Genomic DNA, 20,491 nt, shown 5'->3' with positions numbered 1-20,491 from the left:
GTCAGTAAACGGTCACACAATTTTTGTGCTTTGTGTTTTTTCTAGCAAAAATATTCTAGATTGGCAATTATTTACTTATAAAGCGTAATTTACAAAGCCAAACCCTAAAAAATGTCCGACAACGATGATGATTTCATGTGCGACGATGATGAGGATTATGGATTGGTAACTAAAATAGCGATTTGGCTGATTTCGCCAAATGCAAATAAAGCCGGCTTCTGTTGACTCCCCGCTTTAAAAAAACTTATAGGAATATTCGGAGGATAGCAACTCGGAGCCGGATGTGGATCTGGAGAATCAGTACTACAACAGCAAGGCGCTAAAGGAGGAGGAGCCCAAGGCGGCGTTGGCCAGTTTCCAGAAGGTGCTCGACCTGGAAAATGGCGAAAAAGGAGAGTGGGGATTCAAGGCGCTGAAGCAGATGATCAAGATCAACTTTAGGCTGGTAAGAAATCGTGCCGTAGGTTGACATACATCCCAAGCTAATGGCTTATGGTTATCAGTGTAACTACGATGAAATGATGGTGCGCTATAAGCAGCTTCTTACCTACATCAAAAGTGCTGTCACCAGGAATCATTCGGAGAAGAGCATCAATTCGATCCTGGACTATATATCCACATCCAAGAATGTGAGTATCTGAAAAAAGTGGGCTTCCCTTGAATTTATACCACAATATACCCGATTTCAGATGGCACTGCTTCAGAACTTTTACGAGACCACACTGGATGCTCTGCGGGATGCCAAAAACGATCGGTTGTGGTTTAAGACCAACACCAAGCTGGGCAAACTCTACTTCGACCGCAGCGACTTCACCAAGCTGCAGAAGATACTAAAGCAGTTGCATCAAAGTTGTCAGACGGACGATGGCGAGGACGACCTGAAGAAAGGCACCCAGCTCCTAGAAATTTATGCCCTGGAGATTCAGATGTACACGGTGCAGAAGAACAACAAGAAGCTTAAGGCCCTCTACGAGCAGTCACTCCACATCAAGTCGGCCATTCCCCATCCCCTCATCATGGGTGTGATCCGTGAGTGCGGCGGTAAAATGCATCTGCGAGAGGGAGAGTTCGAAAAGGCACACACGGACTTCTTTGAGGCGTTCAAGAACTACGATGAGAGCGGTTCGCCACGCAGAACCACTTGCCTAAAGTACTTGGTGTTAGCCAACATGTATGTAATACAGGCAAAAATAGAAGGCAACAGCCCTATTAATTATTCAATTAACTTTCAGGCTGATGAAATCAGGCATAAATCCTTTCGACTCACAGGAAGCAAAACCATATAAGAATGATCCAGAAATCTTAGCTATGACCAACCTGGTCAACTCCTATCAAAACAACGACATTAATGAGTTTGAAACCATCTTAAGGCAACACCGCAGCAATATAATGGCCGATCAGTTTATACGGGAACACATCGAGGACTTGCTGCGTAACATTCGCACCCAGGTGCTTATAAAACTAATCAGGCCCTATAAGAACATCGCAATACCCTTTATAGCCAATGCGCTTAACATAGAACCAGCTGAGGTGGAAAGCTTGCTGGTATCCTGCATTCTAGATGAGTAAGCTTAAAATATCAACTATGATGTGAACTTAACTAACGTTTATTTCATCCCCAGCACAATCAAGGGACGCATCGACCAGGTGAACCAGGTGCTTCAGCTGGACAAAATCAACAGCAGTGCCTCGAGGTACAATGCCCTGGAGAAATGGTCCAACCAAATCCAATCGCTGCAGTTCGCCGTTGTCCAGAAAATGGCCTAAGCACAGCTATATTCAATACGATGAAAATTATTAAATTTGCCAGAATTTATCTTAAACAGTAGGTGATGATTCCTTGGGAGTAGCTTTTAAGGTCGGTACTTCCTCCTGCCTTTTGCCACAACAGTTGTACATTGAAACTCGCAACCTGTAAATTCCAAAGGCCACGAGGGAAAAGCAACAGATCAATGCCAAACTCGCGCAAACGAATCCAATCGCCAGTCCAGGTCGAGCCCAGTCCAGGGCGAAGTAGATAAAGCGATTTCCGTCGCTGCAAACGTAATAAGATGCTCAGTAAAGTTGGATAAGATTGTTTAGCTTTACTTACATGTCAGTCCCGCCGGTCCAATAGTAAATCAAGGAGTGCACCAAGAATATTAGCACAACGGAAAAGGGATACACAAAGTGCATGAGACGGTTGGGATAGGCCACCATAAAGCAGTCGAAGACCATGCAAATCGAGTTGAATGCATGGCACCACAAGTTGTAAAGCTCACCTGCCACTTCGGGCATGGCTAAGAGAGATAAAAAAGGCTTTAAAATTGGGCTATTTAGATTTTAGTTCTTAGCTTACTTGACGAAAGAGCTGCCCAGAAGACGGTGGTTATCAACATGGATAGTACCGATGTGGTGTAGTGGGAGATCCAGTAAATTTTCAGAGCACGATGTCCGGGAGCTGAAAGTGGTTAGTATAGGCTATACTGATATTACATTTACTTATTCTATATACGTTATTACAAAAAACTGATACCTATCGAAAGTACAAGTTTCATTACGTGACGAGGTTAAATTCAAGATTTTTAAGGCCCTTATCAACGGCATAACTAATACTCACCAAAATACGATTGATTAAAGTAGTAAATAGTAGCGATTACAGCACCGTAAGTGCAGGTAAACAGACACAGTGTAAATCCCCAATCCGTGAGATAAATAAACCATCGGCCGCCATTGAAATCCTGCATCATGCTGCCTATGACTCCAGCGGCAAAGAAAGCAGCCAGAACCCATCGATACAGAACCCAGATTAAATTGCGCTCTCCTTTCTGCCATTGCGAGCGACAGAAGACTCCAGGATCTTCATGGTATAGGGAGAACTTTGACCGCTGAAACTCATCCTTTAGGGACTGGCAGCAGGACTCTTTGTTCGGATTGTCCATTATGTAATGGACTGGACTGGACAAATGCTCCCGGAGCTAGTTATTACTTTGATGGTAAAATGCAGACTGACGAAGGAACAGGTGTTCCATTGGCTTAATAGCCACATTTGCCGCTCTGAATAGAGGTAATCGTGTGATACAAGCCACATGAATTATCACGATCCTTATCATCCTGTTAAGAACCTTTTATGCCTGATTCGGCAGCCAAGCACGCCCCCGATAAGACCCCCAACGTGGACAAGGTCGGTCAGAGCGGTGGACTAAATCGAACTTTGGGGCGAGAAACATACCATTAATCTTTCATCTGGCGCAGCCGCGTTGAAAGCTATTGGAATTTGAAAAGTCATTTTCGGAATTTCGTGTTTTACTAATGGGGCATAAAACAATTGGTCGTATGATTTTGCCTCCGTAGTAAAACTCGTTGCTTATAGCAGATATCAGGGGGAATTCTTGATCAGAGTCCATGATAAACCCGATCGGTTCATACAATATTCCCCAGCAGCGAATCACGGAAACCCTATCAGTAGTTGTTGCTCAGATAGAGAATAAAAGCTCGATTCTAACACTCGGACAGCCATTATCGACCTGTCTACCAAATCGTTTTCAGATATGAAAATTAAAGTTTATAGTGGCCATTGATACTGCCCAATCAAACAACATTATATATGTTAAGGCGTACAATGGCACTTATAGACTGAAGTAATCGTATATAAATTCAAAAATATTATTGTGTGAATATGAATATGAATTTACAAGCAACTCGCCTGTTGATATAAGGAGTAGTACATCATTTTCCGAAGGCATGAATTGATTTTAAAAAAAGGTAATTTGATTAATTTGTAATTGTTTATTTGGCTATCCATTAGTAACATTAAAACAAGTTCAATTTGAAGTTCTAAACAATAATTCATTCATTCAACAACAAACTCGTGGCGAAGAGCATTCTGTGAATATTCCATTTGCCACAGGACTTCTTGCTCAGAAATAAGAAGAGTCCTCTGATGCTTGGGTTTATGGAGGTAGATTATTGGAAAATATATAGTAGAGCCTCTGCAGGTCCTTCAAAAAATTATCGAAATTTAATAGCTTTTCAAATATCCACAGCCTTCTTATTTGGAATCCAAATAAAATCGGTATAACTAGACTCAAACGGTTTGTGCTGGTTCTTTGGATGGAGCAGAAGTAGCTGGAATTTCCTCAGGTTTCTTACAGCACGACTCGTAGATAGAGATACGTAACCTGTAGATTCCAAAGACCAACACACAAAAGCAGCTGACCAGAACCACACATCCACACACAGTTCCAATGGCCAGACCTGGTCGCTCCCAGTCTAAGATGAAGTAGATGAAGCGATTTCCCATTCTGTGAACATAACATGGAAATAATAATTTGCATTACATTGCATAACGTCTTACTTACGGATCTACACCGCCAGCCCAAAAGTAAATCAGGGAAAATATTCCATAGGTAATGCCAGCGGTAAAGGGATACACGAAGTGCATAATTCTGGTGGGAAAAGCCACCATAAAGCAATCGAAGACCATGCAAACGGAGTTAAACGCATGCGCCCACAAGTTGTATAGCTCAGCACCCATTCCAGGCATGGCTATAAGAAACTATCATGAGTACATATTTGGTGATTACTCATGGCCAGAACTCACATGGATATAGGGCGGCCCAGAAGACCAGGGTGATCATCATGGCTAGAACCACAGTTGTGTAGTGGGATATCCAGTAGATCTTCAATGCCCAACTGCCAGGAGCTAAAAGTTGTAAGTGAAAATAGTTAAATAATACACCTTTTATTTTGGGGTATTTCCAGAGAGGTAATGTCAAGTACATTAGTACTACGAGTCTGCGGAATATTCCCAGAGTTCGAATTTATATTTGGTAATTAAGCCTTATCTCGATCAATCACCCATTAATAGTTATTAAACAGCTATGTGTAACCGCATATGAATTGCATTTATAACAGAATTTTATGCTAATAATATGATTAGAAATATATTTTTAATTTGGTTGTTGCTGAAGAACAAAATTTATACTCGTTTCCAAAAATACTTACCGAAGTAAGAGGGCTTTATGAAGTAGATGGTGGCGATTATGGCGCCATAGGTGCAGCTATAAAAGCACAGGGAAAATCCCCAATCCGTGAGATAAATGAACCAGCGACCACCGTTGAAGGTCTGAACCATGCTGCCAATCACGCCGGCGGCGAAGAAGGCAGCCAGAATCCATCGGTACAGCAGCCAGATGAAGTTGCGATCGCCCTTCTGCCATTGCGAGCGACAGAAGACGCCAGGATCATCGTGGTGCAGGGAGAACTTGGAACGTTGGAACTCCTCCTTCAGGGGCAGGCAACAGGGCTCCTGGCTCTTGTCGCGCATCTCGGTGGCTGGGTGAACTCGTCGTCGGTTTCGCTGGACTAGGAGGGCCAACAGAGTCCAGAGCAGGTGGGTTCCTTGCCGGTAGATCGCAGACTGACGGAGCCAAGCGGCACAGGTGTGAAGTACTTTGAATGGATGGCCATTTTTTCCGCAAATCGTTTCGGCTTGAATCGAGGTAATCGGCTGTGATAGGCAACGCTTCAGTTATCTGGATCCTTATCACCTGGACAAGTATCGTTTATGTCAAATTCGTCGGCAGCACACGACTTTGATAAGCCCAAAAACCTGGACGTGGTTGTGGTTGTGTATAAGTGCGGTCAGAGTCATAGACTGAATTGAGCCCAGACGGGTGGTCCGTGAATGGAACTTTTCGCGTATCATTGCCATTAATATCCCGATTGGACACAGACCCACAGCAATCAATGGCCCTGAATTTTTAAACATTTTTGGGAATTTTCGCATATGCAAGGTAGTAAACATATTGATAAACAAACGTGCTCCTCAAGTGCTAGCGGTTTTTCCTCCTTGACAAGCCAACAGTCGTATACCCCTCAGACTCAGACGCGATAAGAGTCCGCCGAAAAATAATCAAATCAAATTTGATTGAAAGCCCTTTATATCAATGACCGTAAACACTATGACTTTTCTTAAGAAAGCTCACAAATAATCTTGTTGTGTCCTTTCAATGAATCAAAAGTATAATTGATCGTGATTTTATATTTGTACTTTTTTTTTCTAAAAGTCTAATCTAAAATTGTAATCACGAATTCTTCAAATGATTTTAATTATGAATCTTAAAATATCTCTGAGTCTGCTATAAAAGTCATTTGTATCTAAAGGTGTAATGATGCATACTTATTTCTTAAAAAATTCGTAAAAGGGGAACGCCTGTCACACTCATTTGCCCACTTTATGGATTCCACTATTATTATATGTACATATGTTCAAAGTGGAGGAAATTTGATTGACGTTGTTTCCTTTGCTGATAAAAGGTTTTCAGTATACTCATGGCAAATATTTTGCGAAAGCTTTAGGGAATGTCCAAATGATTGAAAAAAACTTAAAAAGGTATTTTACTTGAACTTTGTTGAATGAATCATGCGTTCTGTGATAAGAAAAATAGTAAGACACACGACGAGCAACGTACACAGAGCTTTATAGCAAAACAGGGTGCTTTTTATGTTCGCAATAGGAAAACTAAAAGTAGTCGATCTGTTACTATAAAAGCATCACATAAGATACAAAATTCTGGGGACTATAAAAAAGGTATTTACTTGATTTGTTAAAAGTTTGTTTTAAATTACGCGTTATATATGCGAAATGTAAATACGCCTATCGAACTTCATTAATAAAAGTTTCGTTTGGGAGAATTCCAGGGGAAATTCTTAGATTTCAAGGCCGAACACTCAGTTGATAAGTCCGGCTTATTTGTAAACAACCTATCTCTGATTTCAAAACCGGCAAACTATCGTTCATCGAAATTTCGCACAAAAATCTGTCAGTTGTCAAGGTATTCCCACAGAAGCAAGCCAAAGGTTAAATTAATACGTCTCCATTGAAATTGGCTTTCAATTACAGAGCAGAATTAAATTTATTCAAGAACGAGGAAGTTTCTTCATTTACAACAAATGCCAACGACACTTTCGATTTCTTGTTGTCGGCCAATGGCACGGTCAGCTATAGGGTATCAATCTAGTTGATCTTTTGATGATTTACGATGAGGGTGTAAATTTGACGAAATGGGTATGCAGAATAAGTGTTCATGGAATGTCCAATGTAATCGATGCCTCCCGTTTGTTAGCCGCTCAAATTGCTTCAAGTTCAGGCAGAAATTCAAACTGCAGCGCAGCTTGCTGGCTAGCTCAACAACAGGGTATCAATAATAATAAATACTGGTTACTGTTGAAAATTCCATAAAAAGAGAAATTGATAATGATTGCCCAGTAGGTAGTATTATTTGTATCTGGAAATGCATCACTAATAGCAACTTCTCATACAAATTTCTAGTATTTTTATTGATAGAAAGTGACTGCACGTGAATACGGCTAATAATTCCTACCTAAATAAATAAATCACACATGCTAAAGTAAAAAATAGATTTTTGCTTATCTAAAACACAGAGCTTAATTTATTACTAATTGGCACTTTTGAAGTGCATAGTAGGTGCCCTCTCCGATGGATTAGATAAGAACCAGCCCACTTTGCTTATCGCTCTGCAGAAATCCCAAAAAAAATAGAAATATAGAATATAGGTCAGCTGGCATTTCGAGCATCCACTGCTGCACGCCAATTTGGGTTTCGGAGCTCTTCGAGTGTTACTCGCTAATGGAGATCTTAATTGGCCGACCTCCATGGCTTCAAGTTCAGTGCTGGTCAATCGTCGTGACATATGTGAGTGCTGTCAATAATGCCACTGATACTTTTAATGCCGCTCGTTAAACGGTTCCCACCGACCGACCGACCAGAGGGCGGTACTTGCTATTTGACACTCTTTCGGCGGGCGAGTGCTCCACATTACACTAAATTGAATTTGGGGGGCGATGTCTCGCTATAAAGCGTGGTACGCCCGCAGTCGAAGTGTGCAATTCCCGTTAGGAAACCGACTGGAATCGAGCGATCCACCAATTCTCGATCGGCTTGCGAATCGATCCGATACGATACGATCCGAAAAGATCCGAACCGATCTGATTCGGCATTCAGTCCGCCGTTTGAAGAGCTCGAGTGCGCGTGTCAACTGGATTGCTCCCCAGTAGCCCCAGACAATCCCAACCCATCCTATGTGTACCTTCAAAAACATATATATTACTTTATTTTTTCAAGATCACGGCAGAGAGCAGGGCATCGCTCCTTGCTCGTATTTCGAATTAGCTCTCTCAATCTCTATCTCTCCAGTTCGGCACTCGTGTCGGTCGTAAACATAACTCAAAAAGCGCTGGTGAAGTCAGTAGCCGGCTAAACGCGACTCGGGTCGGAAGTCTCCGCTCCTGGCAATCAGAAAATCCCCTCCACGCGATAAGGGTGTACATAAAAAAAAAGAGAAAAAGGCAAAAGAAATATATAAATAAATAAAACAAGTTAAATAAATATATAAGAAAATCATATGAAATGCAACTTTTCGACGACTTTTGCAAGAGCTTCAACAAGGAATTGCAAAGGGCGAATTTCGGCTTTGCGTACAATCGAGTCCATTTGTTCTACAGATCTCAGGTGAGGACAGTTTCACGTAATATTCGTCTTTATCGCTGCTGTTACAACTCAGGTGGTATCATGCGAGCAATGCAAATAGCAGTAGCAAAAATAAGTACACACATAGTATTCACTGTCATTAGTGTACCGTGCAAAAACTTCGTGTGAGATCACAGAGGCACGTGTTCCTTAAATATGAAAAGCCACGGGGTTAGTTGGGTGATAACTCAATAAATTTAAGTTTGAAGTGATGTTCCACAGACAGATATTACCAAAAATATTACTCTGTACAGACGAGGACGCACTTCGACCGCAGCTATCAGCAAGTTAAGTAGATAAGTGCAATTAAAAACATGATAAACATGATAAGCGAAACACCCGAAAATATGGGTTTCTATAAAGTAAACTATTAAAAATTCCTATGGCAACAATATAACAAGGCGTCGTGCAATAAGCCAAAACATAACCCAAGCTCCCCAGGGCATTGTGTGTCTGTCATACATTAGAAATACACTTAAAAAGGTAAAAGTGGCTTATATACCAGAAGTTCATTACAGTGTGCTCAACCAAAAGCGAAGTTCACAGAGAACATAAAATGTTATGGTGAGAACTCACTACACACGCACGCAGGCATTGTTAATTAATTCGTATTTAATTAGCACAGCTAAACTAAAAGCTGCGCTCTATTCAAACTTGTACTGCTCTAAACAAATATCACACATAAAAAGAACAAATGTGTAACCCACATATGCAGATATGAAACTATGTTTTTTACCAACTGTTCATGAATGAAAGCCAGGCAACAAACACCATCCATTTAGAGTGAAAGAATAGAGTGTTATTAGAATATTGTACACTCATGAGCAAATATAAGAGTTATATGGACACAAGGTATCTATATTGCCAAATGATAATACCACGTTAGGTAACAATGATGTAGTTTGCAGCCCCTTTTCATTCCGAGTATAAACAAGCAAGAAAATACCAATCCGCTACATTATGGTATGTGTCAACATAATGAGTCATTTTAAAATTACCAAAATAAATTCCCTTGAATTCTCCAAGTAGTGGGAACTTCTGATAGTTGTTGAAACTCTTCCATAATGCTGATTACACATTTCTCACGAATGAAATACTAATCAAATCAAAACAGGAACCAGACAATAGTTTTGGTGCTTGCCATAAATATTCTGGGTAGACCTTATCAGACAGCCCCATAAGGCCCCATGTCCATAAACATCCATGGAGGATCGCGTAATCTGCGGAATCACCGATTTTATTTCCGCGATATTTAAGTTCAAAACAAATAAATTTGAAAAATACTACGCACGCGACACTAAGAACTGCGATGCCAAGGCGTTATCAGTTAGACAGGCCCTAATTCTGACTACGTCATTGCCAGTGATAAGCACATAGCTGTCATTAGCATATGTGTGTTCGCTAATTGACGCGGCCAAAGGTGTGGAATATTTTAATTAAAAATATTACATGATCATTAATCGATGATCACGTAAGGGTCAGGCTATATGGCATGCGATGCGATAAGGATTCGCTATCAGTCGCTGTCGTAGCAACAATGTAATTATGAATTATAGCCCATGTAAAATTGTATAATGTTTTTAAATTATATAAATTACTTTAATAGCAAAAACTATATCATTTTCGCATTGCAGTGGCAAAAAGATGAGATCAACACCATATACTTGCTCTACCGATGGATATGGGCCCTGTTTTTCCTGGGCGTGTACATCCTGTGCATTATCGTTCAGTTCTGCGACGGAAAGTTCTTCATCTACATGACCAACTGGGGATTCGGACTCTGCACGATCACCATGCTGCTCTCCGCCGTACAAGTCACCTGCTGGCACTTCGATGTGAGGAGCACCCGGAGCCTGGTACAGGAATCCGGTCACAAGGCGGAGACCTCGAGGGGCCTGAAAATCTACTGGTGGCTCTACAACATGACACTGGCGCTGGCACTGATTATATCAACAGTGTACTGGGTGTTCCTTCATGGAAAAATGAGTGAGTACTGCCATATCGCATCGCCGTTTATTATTTACTTTGCTTGAAGAAATGGAAGTGGTGGGTGTGCAAGCTGTTACATACCTAGCGACATTTACATTAGACAGAGTGCGTATTTCATTTTATTGTATTAATGAATTTCCGTTCTTCACAGACAAGCCCATGCGTTTCCCTGCCATCAGCATACTCACCCACGGAATGAATTCGGTGATGATGCTCATCGATTTCCTGGTTGTTGCATTTCCGCTTAGGATACTGCACATGGTGTACGCGATGAGTCTGGCCATATTCTTCTTTATATTCACGCTGATCTACCATTTATGCGGGGGAACAGATGAGTGAGTACATGGAGTATTACCCGTATACCTTGCCATTTCAAGCTAATCACCTCCACAATTCGCCTGCAGATTTGGCAATCACTATGTGTATCCCATTCTGGACTGGAACAATCCCAACCGCTGCATGGTGACCTTTGCGGGCATCTTCGTGCTCATCATGTGCTACTGGGTGCTGCTCTTTGGACTCTACAAGCTGAAGAGAATGTTCAATAGGGCATTCAGTGTGGTTTGGTCTCCTCATGCAGTTGGCCTGATATGAGGGATTTACTACACACTATAGACACCACACACAGTCATGTAATATCACCTCATTGGCACCCGCACGTATACCAGGTTCTATATGCATCGCCAGCATTATGTAACTTCCATTAACAAGCCATCCAAAACCGACACTGAAAGGGAGTCACACCACACAATTGCATGCATTTATTTATATCTAGTATTTCATATCGTAAGTTTTAATCATCTGGTTCCTTAACACTGAATTGGTTTAGTTAGGTTAATGCTTATACTTTATGTTGTTATTACATATTTGGATTAAATAGTATAAATATGAAATTTGTTGAAAATACTCTACCTAAGGGATAGACCAACTGAATAATGGAATTGTATAAAAATGTATAACGAATACAAAAAATCGAAAGAAACGAAAGTGAATAAAGAAATGTGGCGTTATTTAATTTAATTATGGGAATCGAATGTGTTATTATTTTGGGCATGAACAATATTTCCAAGGTCTAGTGAAATTTTTTTTCTAAAATTAGTACCTTTTTGCAGTTAATCAATTATATAAGTAATATATGTCATTCGAAATTGAAACAATTATAACAAAAGGTAAAATGTTACTTTATCTGCTTTTCGAGCAATTTCATCTCTAGTCTTTAGAAGCAATGTGAAAATAATGTGTTAAAATGTTTTTAATACCCCAACTCGTTTTATAAGCATGATAAAGGTCATTCAAATATTTACTGTAAGTGGAACAGGTTGAATGACACAAAGATTTCGGTAACCGGAATACTTACTTTTGCGCTTACTTTTCCTAACCCAAATTTCAAGACTTCTGTTGTTCTTCAATGAAATGGTGACCATGCTTTTTTCTTTGTAATGTAGCAATTGGACCAGCTTTATTGTTAAGCACAATAAATGTTAAGTTCATTCTAAATATTACGAAATAGAACAATTAAGACATTAGCAAGATCGAGCTTTTCTCTACTCTTTCTTACCAAACTGTAGCCGCAGGTAAAATCTACTTTTATGTGGCTGCAAACATTTGCCAAATAAAAACACACACAAATGCACATATTTAGGTGAGCGAGTAATTAAGCCCAAAGTGGATAAAAGAGGAGGGCAAAAACAGAGCCAAAAAGCATCCATCGTTTTTTTTATGGCTACTTGGTCGTTCTGTCAATACAATACCCGAACACTATAAAAAAAGTCGTTTCAATTAGCCTTTTTTATTTAAGACATAAATAAAGTTATCTAAATAAACTGAAAATTATTTTTAAAAATATATTCTGGAGAATAAATAATTTTGCGGAATCCTCACAACTAAAAGATTCCAAAAATTTATAAGACAGTTAGTGGGAAGGTTTTTTTTAAATATATATTCTCGAGAAACCTCTGTAGAACTTCCACTAAACTAAAAAGTTTCGAAAAATTAATAAGACAGTTAATGGGAAGGTTCTTTTTAAATATATATTGTTAAAAATCCTTTGCGGAATTTCCACAACTGAAAAGTTCCCAAAAATTGATAACACAGTTAATGGGAAAGTTTTAAATATATAATAATATAATATAATAATAATAAAAGAAACTAAAATTCATAACAATTACTAGTATTGCTGATTTTTCTCTGTACAGCTTCTCTCTCCCTCTCTCTTTCTCTCGTCTCTGCCATAAAATACATGTGCAAACACACCTGCCTGCGTCGACGTCGCCGCCGCCGTCGGCTGCGCAGCCGCGTCTGCGCTTACGATATTATATCGTAATACGATATACGGTGACTCCAGCAAAGCAGCACAAAATGGCAAGCCACGATCAGTTTTGATTCTTTCTTCGCAGCGAGAAGTTGTGATTTCCCGAGCCGATCTCCGTTTATCAACTTTTTGGTGCGTTACTTAGTAGTATTATTTTGTTGTTGCTGTTGTTTCTATGGCTGTTCTGGTGCAACGGTGCGTGAATGTGAAGTGATCGGTGGGTGTAATACTCAAACAGACTACAAATCCACTAACAGCCAACAAACAAACAAGCTCGAAATGGCTGGATACCGTTATGCAAAGTTGTTGTAGCTGTTGCTGTTGCTGTGGTGACCCAAATAGAAATTACCAACCGAAAACCGGGCCAAAAAATAAAAGACAATTCAAACCAAGAGACCGCGCTTATAATCGGCAAAGTACATGGCGAAAAAATGAAGAAAACTGTGTGCTACTTGACAAATTGGCAAACTTAGAAAACAAACCGGCAATGGTAGAAAAATAGCTAACATTTATTTAAAGAATTCTATAGAATTGCGCTGTATGGGCTCAGTTAATTTAAAAGGCAAATAATTCACAAATCAACAAGCTGAATACACACCTAGAAAAGTTATTCTAAACAAAGAATGTAGAATTAATCTATTCCATTGTATTCAAAGTTTGTTAATCAAATGTATTATTAGAGTTAGAAAGGTGTACTTATCTAAATGCTTTAACTTAAATTGGGAATAAATCTTGACGGGGGTTTCTTTTAGTTCAAGGCCCTGCCAATATTTCATACTCTTTTTTTATTCACATTTCATGTAAATAAGCGTTCTTAGATGTAAATTTGTCTAATTTTGTGGCCTCAGTTTTGCATACATATTGGCTCATTGGATTTACGATACGCTTGCAATTTTAGGCACGTCCCCAAAAAACGTTAATGAAAAAGCGAGCCAAGTGAACGATTAAAAGTTTCCTGTTCACCAAATAGCAACAATTCCAAGGAGCGACAACCCAATTTGGACAACAAAGTAAATCACAGTATAAAGTGGTAGCTTGAAGGTGAGTTCAGCCGTGTAAAATCTGCAAATGCGCTTTAAATACACATTAAATCTTTAGCGTTAGCTAATTGACCGGTATGCATTAGCAAACTAGTTAGTGGGCATTTTTCTGCGGTTTACTTTGCTCAGTATTGAATTAATAGCAAATGCAGGCCATGCTGGATTTGTTTATATTTATATTCTCACAAATATTATGCATATATTAGCACTTTAGTATTTCACTTCCGCTTGATTATCGAGTGAGATAATTATTTTTTTACACTTTCAGTTATTGTACACTGACCTCGTTCAATTCCATAATGACACCTATCGGAAAACCGGCTTTATTTCGTAACAAAAAGTGGTCTTTGAGAATATGGGGCATAAGTTGATTATGAGCTACATGAAAAATTAAAAAGCAATCTGATAGCCAGTTTAAGTAAGAATTAATAAAAGCAGACAGCACTAATCTATATAGCTGTTTTTCTCAGATATTTTGACCAAATAAAAACAAATTAGCAAAATAATCATAATTGGCACTCTGCGCTTAATCAACAATTGGCAGACTAATTATATTGAGGGCTCCAATCGCCAATCAGGATTTATCAATTGGCTAATTAACGTCAAAAAGTGGCCTATTAAAAACTCAAGAATTTTTATGATCATTTTCGATTGGCTTTTGGACCAAACATTTTTGGACATCCACTTGAAGACCATATGAAAGTTTCGATTGGCTATGATTAACATTAACATAAGAAACACTTTCAATGGCGTTGAACTCTTTTGATTTCACTTTCTATTGGAGTGATTGAAAAGATTGTGACTGCTGAGTAGATGACGTGTCTTATCTAATCGAGTGGATCTTGATGAGGGAGTAGATATCATGGGAATCTAAAGTCTTCGGCTTGCCATTCACATTCGAGTGGTTTGACGGCATTCAAGACGAAAATTTATTTACACAGCTTGTAAAGGTCAACAAGTTTTATTTTTTAAGGTTCAATGTGGTACAACTTCAAGAGCCATCAACCTATATATCATTTGCCTACAGTGCGTTTCATTAGTAAGGGGCCCTTTAAGAAAGTGACTCAATTATGCTTGAAGAGCTTTATCGTGTGTACATCGAAATAATCAACAGTTTGGTCATTATAATGAATGTTTAAATCATAACGAAACACTCAGAATAAAGTTAAGATTAGTTAAACACACAAAAATGTAGTGAGGCATAAGTAAACTATTTGAAATAAAAAACAGCAAACACATTACACACATTTATGAATTTAACAACATTTTAGCCTTACTGTTTCGTCACGCAAGTTAAACATTTGCGGGCTGAAGGTAGTTTTGGCGTCTTTTGTTGACGAAAATGAAGCTCAAGCGACAGTCGAAAAATCGTGTAAATAAAATGCACACTAAACAAGACACCAAAATGTCTTGGCCACCAAAACGGATGGCTCTGAGTTTGTTAACTGAATTAGCTGCCCTCCTACCCTCACTTTTTAGCTCGTTAAAAAGATTCATTAGCGTGCCATGCGAGCAAGTTCAGGGACAATGAATGTAGCACTCGAAAATGTTTATATCAGAGTTATACTCTGGAGAAGTAATTACACTTAGACGGCTATGGCGCCATGTTTGTGTATAGTCAACGCGATTGCCGTGAAAATTATGACTGAATACAATTTTAGGGTCTAGTGTTTCAGACAAAAAAGCTGTTAGCGATTCTGGTCTAGACCAAGCATAGGCCGCTTTAATGAATACTTAGTCCCTCTATTGATGTTTAGCCTTTTATTTTAGCACAACAGGCTAATTACTGTATTATTGCATCATTAAATGATTTTGAGACCAAGGTTAAAGAAAAACTGGCTTTTTGAGCACTATCTTATCGGAATTGCTGAGGCTGCTCAGGTAATGAGAAGAAAAACAAAGATGTTTTATCTAGTCATAGGCCATTATGGCAGATTGCTGTAAATATTCTGTAGAGCTTAAGTACTTTATTAATTGCTCAGCTCATTTATTGCCGTCCTACCTCAAGGAATTTTTTGTTTTATAGAGCCCCATTGTTGGACCTGAGTATGCTAATAAATAAATTTATTGGGTAGCCTTATATTTAATTTTTGCAATTAACCATCAGCACATGACAGGCAATATACAGTACAATAAACTGCTGAGGGTCTCTGTCTGTTACCCCTGATGAAGCGAATAATTATTCACTGACTACATAATAATAGTGCGCTCGACGAAGCGAATGAACTGTGTGGTAAATTGATCCATAAATGATGCTACCCCCACCGCTCCAATTTATATAATTATATGAATAGTCAGTCATACAATAGTAGCATTATTAGCACGATAAGCTGTCTACATCGTCCAGCTTTTGAACCTTCGCAACCTGGGTTTCGCATTTTGCACACTAGCCTGTAACCTTTTTGGGTCAGCTTAATCTTAAAAACGTGGTTATGGCTATGGTTATGGCTTAGTAGATAAACTAAACACAATAAAAAACAGCACAAGCATGGGTCAAAAGTTCAGGGATAAATGTTGGTGAAAAACCTTGTTACGTATAGTCAAATTTAATTTAAATTAAAGTAATGTATCCACGCAGTCGCAAGACCAAAAATTTTTAAAAATAATTCGAACCAATAGTTATTATAAAAACGGAAATATTGGCCGGACCGAAAGTACACATTTTTCTAAGGTTCCATTCCACCAGATTCAGCATCGATCTTGTGATCGTTATAGATGGGTTTCAGTAGCTCCCGGGCCGCTTCGTGATCGGCCTTTCCCAGGGCCTGAGATCTTCCATAGAGCTTGATGTACTTCTTTTCCTTGTCGTGTACCAAGTAACCACCTCCAAGACCCTGGGTGCACAAGCCCATCGCCTCAGCCTCCTTCTTCAACTCATCGTACACATCAACTGGGAAAATGGAAGAATGCTTGTAACCTTAAGGTCATGAGAACTATCTCAACTCACGATGGTACTTGGCCTTGGAATGGCTACGAATCACCTGCTTTGCGCTGCCCATTTCCCCGTGGATGTAAACGTGGGCCATCATGTACTTGGACTTTCCACTTTCCAGTTTGGCAACAGGGAATGCGACTAGACTTCGCATCGGCTTCTCACAATAAAGACGAGCCACTAAATTAATAAATGTTCCTTGTTAAATAGTATAACCTACTAGTCATTCAATGAATGGTTAATTACCTTGCATCGTTGGGCGCCAAAGGGGTTTAAGAAATTTTCCAGCAAACTCCATTTCAAAAAAATATTTTTTTATTTTTATTTGTGTACGTGCTGTCGACTATACTGAGAATGGAAAGTGAATAACCTAAGGTCTCAAACAAGACCGATAAGTTCTTTATGAATGTTTACTGAGGTTCGGAAAATTGTGTGCTGCTAACAACGACTACAAATATATTTCTATAAACATTAAATATGAAATTAAAAACATATCCATCGATGTGAATCAATTTCTGTAATCAGATTGTTTTAAGAAATGTTCTTTATGATTATATTATCTTTAGATTATATTACAGGCAGCCATTAATTACTACATTCTTGCGTGTTTAATAATTTAGTGGCCCAAAATGTAATTAATTAAGTTTATTTTCCAGTTTATTTAATAGTGTATTTTCCCACTAATTACAGCGATAAGCAATACACAGCTGCGCGGAGAATGGAATCGCTGAGTACGATTGTGATTGCATAATCGCGCTGGGAATCACTGCTTTTGCAAAAGCTGCAATTCAAATATAAAGTCTGGTTCTTAAGGGCTCAGAACCTAACAAGATGAGCAAACTACAGGTGATCGTGCATCCCGTGAAGAAAGAGTTCCAGCGCAAGAGCTGCGGATTCGATCATGATACGCCCGATGATTTTGTCAAGTCTCAGGTAAGAATTACCTCGGGGTATGGGTCAATTTAAATAGTTCAATGAAACGTTGACGACAGCACAAATAATCGCGTCCTTGGGCTTACGAGAAAAACGCCTCCACTCGACACGCACCTGAGCAGGTGTGCTTCTGTTTGCTTTGCACTCAGGTCAATGTACACGGTGGGCATAGAAAAGTGCTGACAGTCCTAAGCCACGAAACTGTAAGATAGCTCTAGAGATCAATCTGGTTATTCTAGTCAAAGGTCTTCACTCACTTAGCGGTCTGAATGTCTTAGATTGAAAGCACGAGCTTACTTTAATTTAAACACAAAACTGAAGTATTTCATTACATGCAATACAGACATGTTTGTTGATCACACATTGAAGTATTGCAAAAGTTGCTATTTTTAAACCTCACCCAAAAAAATGTCAATTCGTTTTATAATACCTAACCGAATCGAATCTCCTTGCCATTCGTAAAAGACATTGTCTAACTATTTTGTATGGGCCTCACCTTGAGCATTTTTAATGACTTCTTTTATTCAGAGTATCAACAGAATGGATACGAATATATATGCACATACTGATATATATGACAGTACATTTTGACTTGTGTACACCAATTGCTCTTGCATTGTAAATTACTGTATTGAAATATTCATAAGCAGCAAGCCGTTACAAATTGTGCGGCAAGTCAAGTAAAAGCAATACTTTAAACATGCGACAGGTACAACAAATTGCGCTTCTCACTAATGGTGACCTTTAACCCCTCTAATGTAAAAATGCTGAACGGTTCGGTGCAGTGCTTTCATGATTTAAAATTCACAACGAGGGCTTTATAAAGAAATTATAGTATTTGGTTATAGAAATATAGCCAATGCAATCCAAAATATAAAGTGAAAATTTGGACACTTCTCCTTTTCTCCGGGGATTTTAAATAAACCAATAATTCATGTTTTTTTGAATATTTTTTGTATCCATTGCAGTGGCAGTCGTGTACCAAGAGTATGGCCTATTTGTTTTATCGCTGGTTCATGGCCCTGTTCTTCGTGGTCGTGGTAATAATCTCAATGTGGCCAGAAGCAGACGACCAAAGCAGTTATTGGCTCTACTTTATCTACATGACCAACTGGGGCATATGGATGTGCATGTTGACGAACGTCTTGGGTGCTGTTCTAGTCACTATATGGCATTATCATCCAGAATATGCGGGTGAGTTTGACATGGCAATTTCATAAGAACAAAACAGTGTGCTAATATGCATGGTTTTATATTCTCCAGATAAACTGTTGAATATGAAGAGCTCCTTTAGCTATTTTCGATTGTACTGGGGTATGCACATCATAGCATTGGTCTTGTCCATCGTCATCACCATCATCTACTGGAGTCTTCTATATAATGGTGAGTTATTCTTGCACTAAAGATCCCATACATCATTGACCGGTTTTCGTTTCCTTTAGCTAATGAAAGCGCCTTGGACGCCACGAATGTACTCACTCATGCATTCAACTCGATTTGCATGTTCATCGATCTGTGGATTGTAGCGCATCCCCTGCGTTTGCTGCATATATTTCTGCCAGTGGTTTTTGGAGTTGTGTTTGCCATCTTTTCCTATATCTATCACTTGTGTGGCGGCATTAATAAGTGAGTTTTACATTTCTAACCGCAAACAATGAGCTCTGATTTACAAATACCCCATTCTCTATAGGAAAGGCAAGCCTTATATCTACCATGTTATTGACTGGAGCAAACCTCAAAACGCTTTCATCACGGTCGTTGGCGTACTTATTTTGTCCTGTTGCATTTATGTGCTACTTTTTGCCTTCTTCAAGCTGCGATTATTCCTCCATCGACGCTGCCGAAATGCTAATTTCGTACTGCCCACCAGTGCGAAATCAAATGGGCAAACCAATGGACTAGATGATAAATCTGGAAATGGAATACAGCACTCACCATCGCGCATATCAATGGTATTGGGCAATTTCGCTGGCTATGAGAATCAGGCTTATTTGCCCACTGGCGAACTGACGAATAAGAGTTAATAGATCACTGTAAGATTTAGTCGGTAGTATTTAGTCAAATCAACTTGTAGAATTTATAACCAGTGATATTATATTATATTGTTTTGTGTTAAGTAAATAAACTCGTTCTGTGGAGTATTGTTACCCAACGGCTTTGAAGGCAGGCCCGGACTGTGTCCTTCGGTGGAATCAATATTTATAGTTAAACAGAAAACATGCTCAAGAATTCTGATCAAAAATTCAAATAGTTAAAAGTTCGAAAAGGAAAGCAGAAATCTATCTACCCAATAGCCTTCGGGGTTTTTCAATTCGTTTGACACGCCCGCCTTTGGGAACTTCACAGTTGATAATTAAGAATTTATATCAGACCACATTCGGATGACTGGATGACTTGGTACATGTGTACCAAGAAAAATTCCATGCCAATTACCTATCAGTGTGGCAGAGTAAGAATTGTGTAAATACTTTACTCAAGCCCCTAATCACTTTTGAATGGTCGCATTAGCCCAAATAGGCCCGAAGGACATTGAGTTGGGGGTAATAAGCCGGCAAGGACTATCTATTTATAAAAGCTCGCCATTGCCAAGAGATTTTCATTGTGAGTTGCATCTAATTATATTAATAGATCCATTGTTCGCCTTATGAAACTCCCATTAAAGTAATTCAAAGGAGCCATTATTTTTAAAACAAAATTAGTTGTATTTATTATGCGGCTCAAGTTCACATTATTAAAAATGTATATTATATAAT

The 20,491-nt window shown here is 39.0% G+C and overlaps 6 protein-coding genes and 1 pseudogene across 8 annotated transcripts; 4 read left to right on the top strand and 3 right to left on the bottom strand.

Moving 5' to 3' along the window:
• Positions 1-5: 5 nt before the first annotated feature.
• On the top strand, positions 6-1,823 carry LOC6527820 (COP9 signalosome complex subunit 2). Its single transcript, XM_002088857.3, has 6 exons — positions 6-165; positions 251-445; positions 504-629; positions 690-1,171; positions 1,233-1,565; positions 1,623-1,823. Exons 1-6 carry the CDS (start codon positions 112-114, stop codon positions 1,765-1,767), a joined length of 1,335 nt encoding a protein of 444 aa, XP_002088893.1. The 5' UTR covers positions 6-111; the 3' UTR covers positions 1,768-1,823.
• LOC6527819 (protein rolling stone) lies at positions 1,751-3,686 on the bottom strand. Its single transcript, XM_002088856.4, has 4 exons — positions 2,600-3,686; positions 2,339-2,440; positions 2,093-2,279; positions 1,751-2,035 (listed from the first exon to the last, which is right to left on the bottom strand). Exons 1-4 carry the CDS (start codon positions 2,919-2,921, stop codon positions 1,819-1,821), a joined length of 828 nt encoding a protein of 275 aa, XP_002088892.1. The 5' UTR covers positions 2,922-3,686; the 3' UTR covers positions 1,751-1,818.
• A 62-nt stretch (positions 3,687-3,748) lies between these two features.
• LOC6527818 (protein rolling stone) lies at positions 3,749-5,419 on the bottom strand. Its single transcript, XM_002088855.4, has 4 exons — positions 4,987-5,419; positions 4,583-4,684; positions 4,341-4,527; positions 3,749-4,283 (listed from the first exon to the last, which is right to left on the bottom strand). The coding sequence occupies exons 1-4, from the start codon at positions 5,306-5,308 to the stop codon at positions 4,067-4,069; spliced, it is 828 nt and encodes a 275-aa protein (XP_002088891.1). The 5' UTR covers positions 5,309-5,419; the 3' UTR covers positions 3,749-4,066.
• A 129-nt stretch (positions 5,420-5,548) lies between these two features.
• On the top strand, positions 5,549-8,377 carry LOC26535663 (annotated as a pseudogene).
• LOC6527817 (protein rolling stone) lies at positions 8,003-11,551 on the top strand. Its single transcript, XM_002088854.4, has 4 exons — positions 8,003-8,515; positions 10,168-10,519; positions 10,674-10,857; positions 10,927-11,551. Exons 1-4 carry the CDS (start codon positions 8,414-8,416, stop codon positions 11,114-11,116), a joined length of 828 nt encoding a protein of 275 aa, XP_002088890.1. The 5' UTR covers positions 8,003-8,413; the 3' UTR covers positions 11,117-11,551.
• A 1,324-nt stretch (positions 11,552-12,875) lies between these two features.
• LOC6527815 (protein rolling stone) lies at positions 12,876-19,885 on the top strand. 3 transcript variants are annotated; one of them, XM_015197516.2, is made up of 7 exons: positions 12,876-12,965; positions 13,732-13,874; positions 17,496-17,738; positions 18,707-18,932; positions 19,002-19,121; positions 19,181-19,364; positions 19,429-19,885. In XM_015197516.2, the coding sequence occupies exons 3-7, from the start codon at positions 17,637-17,639 to the stop codon at positions 19,760-19,762; spliced, it is 966 nt and encodes a 321-aa protein (XP_015053002.1). In that variant the 5' UTR covers positions 12,876-12,965; positions 13,732-13,874; positions 17,496-17,636; the 3' UTR covers positions 19,763-19,885. The 3 variants fall into 3 exon arrangements, with proteins under 3 accessions (XP_015053002.1, XP_002088888.1, XP_039226335.1); XM_002088852.3 differs by having other exon boundaries at positions 12,912-13,028; XM_039370401.1 differs by having other exon boundaries at positions 12,912-13,050.
• On the bottom strand, positions 16,374-17,230 carry LOC6527816 (sex-regulated protein janus-B). Its single transcript, XM_002088853.3, has 3 exons — positions 17,052-17,230; positions 16,821-16,985; positions 16,374-16,763 (listed from the first exon to the last, which is right to left on the bottom strand). The coding sequence occupies exons 1-3, from the start codon at positions 17,101-17,103 to the stop codon at positions 16,540-16,542; spliced, it is 441 nt and encodes a 146-aa protein (XP_002088889.1). The 5' UTR covers positions 17,104-17,230; the 3' UTR covers positions 16,374-16,539.
• Positions 19,886-20,491: the final 606 nt, after the last annotated feature.

The sequence above is a fragment of the Drosophila yakuba genome, chromosome 2L, assembly GCF_016746365.2.
Source record: "Drosophila yakuba strain Tai18E2 chromosome 2L, Prin_Dyak_Tai18E2_2.1, whole genome shotgun sequence".
NCBI lineage: Eukaryota > Metazoa > Arthropoda > Insecta > Diptera > Drosophilidae > Drosophila > Drosophila yakuba.
The sequence above is the reverse complement of the archived record's forward strand: the minus strand, read 5'-3'. Positions and strand labels throughout refer to the sequence as shown.

Excerpts from the sequence above, each read along its gene's own strand:
- LOC6527820 (XM_002088857.3), top strand. The coding sequence starts at position 112 with ATGTCCGACAACGATGATGATTTCATGTGCGACGATGATGAGGATTAT. Across the intron at positions 166-250 it reads ATGATGAGGATTATGGATTG|GAATATTCGGAGGATAGCAA; the intron begins GTAACTAAAATA and ends AAAAACTTATAG. Across the intron at positions 1,172-1,232 it reads TACTTGGTGTTAGCCAACAT|GCTGATGAAATCAGGCATAA; the intron begins GTATGTAATACA and ends ATTAACTTTCAG.
- LOC6527819 (XM_002088856.4), bottom strand. The coding sequence starts at position 2,921 with ATGGACAATCCGAACAAAGAGTCCTGCTGCCAGTCCCTAAAGGATGAG. Across the intron at positions 2,441-2,599 it reads CTTTAATCAATCGTATTTTG|CTCCCGGACATCGTGCTCTG; the intron begins GTGAGTATTAGT and ends AACCACTTTCAG. Across the intron at positions 2,036-2,092 it reads TGGACCGGCGGGACTGACAT|CGACGGAAATCGCTTTATCT; the intron begins GTAAGTAAAGCT and ends TTACGTTTGCAG.
- LOC6527818 (XM_002088855.4), bottom strand. The coding sequence starts at position 5,308 with ATGCGCGACAAGAGCCAGGAGCCCTGTTGCCTGCCCCTGAAGGAGGAG. Across the intron at positions 4,685-4,986 it reads CATAAAGCCCTCTTACTTCG|CTCCTGGCAGTTGGGCATTG; the intron begins GTAAGTATTTTT and ends TACAACTTTTAG. Across the intron at positions 4,528-4,582 it reads CTGGGCCGCCCTATATCCAT|CCATGCCTGGAATGGGTGCT; the intron begins GTGAGTTCTGGC and ends AGTTTCTTATAG.
- LOC6527817 (XM_002088854.4), top strand. The coding sequence starts at position 8,414 with ATGCAACTTTTCGACGACTTTTGCAAGAGCTTCAACAAGGAATTGCAA. Across the intron at positions 8,516-10,167 it reads ATTTGTTCTACAGATCTCAG|TGGCAAAAAGATGAGATCAA; the intron begins GTGAGGACAGTT and ends TTCGCATTGCAG. Across the intron at positions 10,858-10,926 it reads TTATGCGGGGGAACAGATGA|ATTTGGCAATCACTATGTGT; the intron begins GTGAGTACATGG and ends ATTCGCCTGCAG.
- LOC6527816 (XM_002088853.3), bottom strand. The coding sequence starts at position 17,103 with ATGGAGTTTGCTGGAAAATTTCTTAAACCCCTTTGGCGCCCAACGATG. Across the intron at positions 16,986-17,051 it reads TTGGCGCCCAACGATGCAAG|TGGCTCGTCTTTATTGTGAG; the intron begins GTAATTAACCAT and ends TTATTAATTTAG. Across the intron at positions 16,764-16,820 it reads TTCCAAGGCCAAGTACCATC|TTGATGTGTACGATGAGTTG; the intron begins GTGAGTTGAGAT and ends CCATTTTCCCAG.
- LOC6527815 (XM_015197516.2), top strand. The coding sequence starts at position 17,637 with ATGAGCAAACTACAGGTGATCGTGCATCCCGTGAAGAAAGAGTTCCAG. Across the intron at positions 19,122-19,180 it reads CTGGAGTCTTCTATATAATG|CTAATGAAAGCGCCTTGGAC; the intron begins GTGAGTTATTCT and ends CGTTTCCTTTAG. Across the intron at positions 19,365-19,428 it reads TTGTGTGGCGGCATTAATAA|GAAAGGCAAGCCTTATATCT; the intron begins GTGAGTTTTACA and ends CATTCTCTATAG.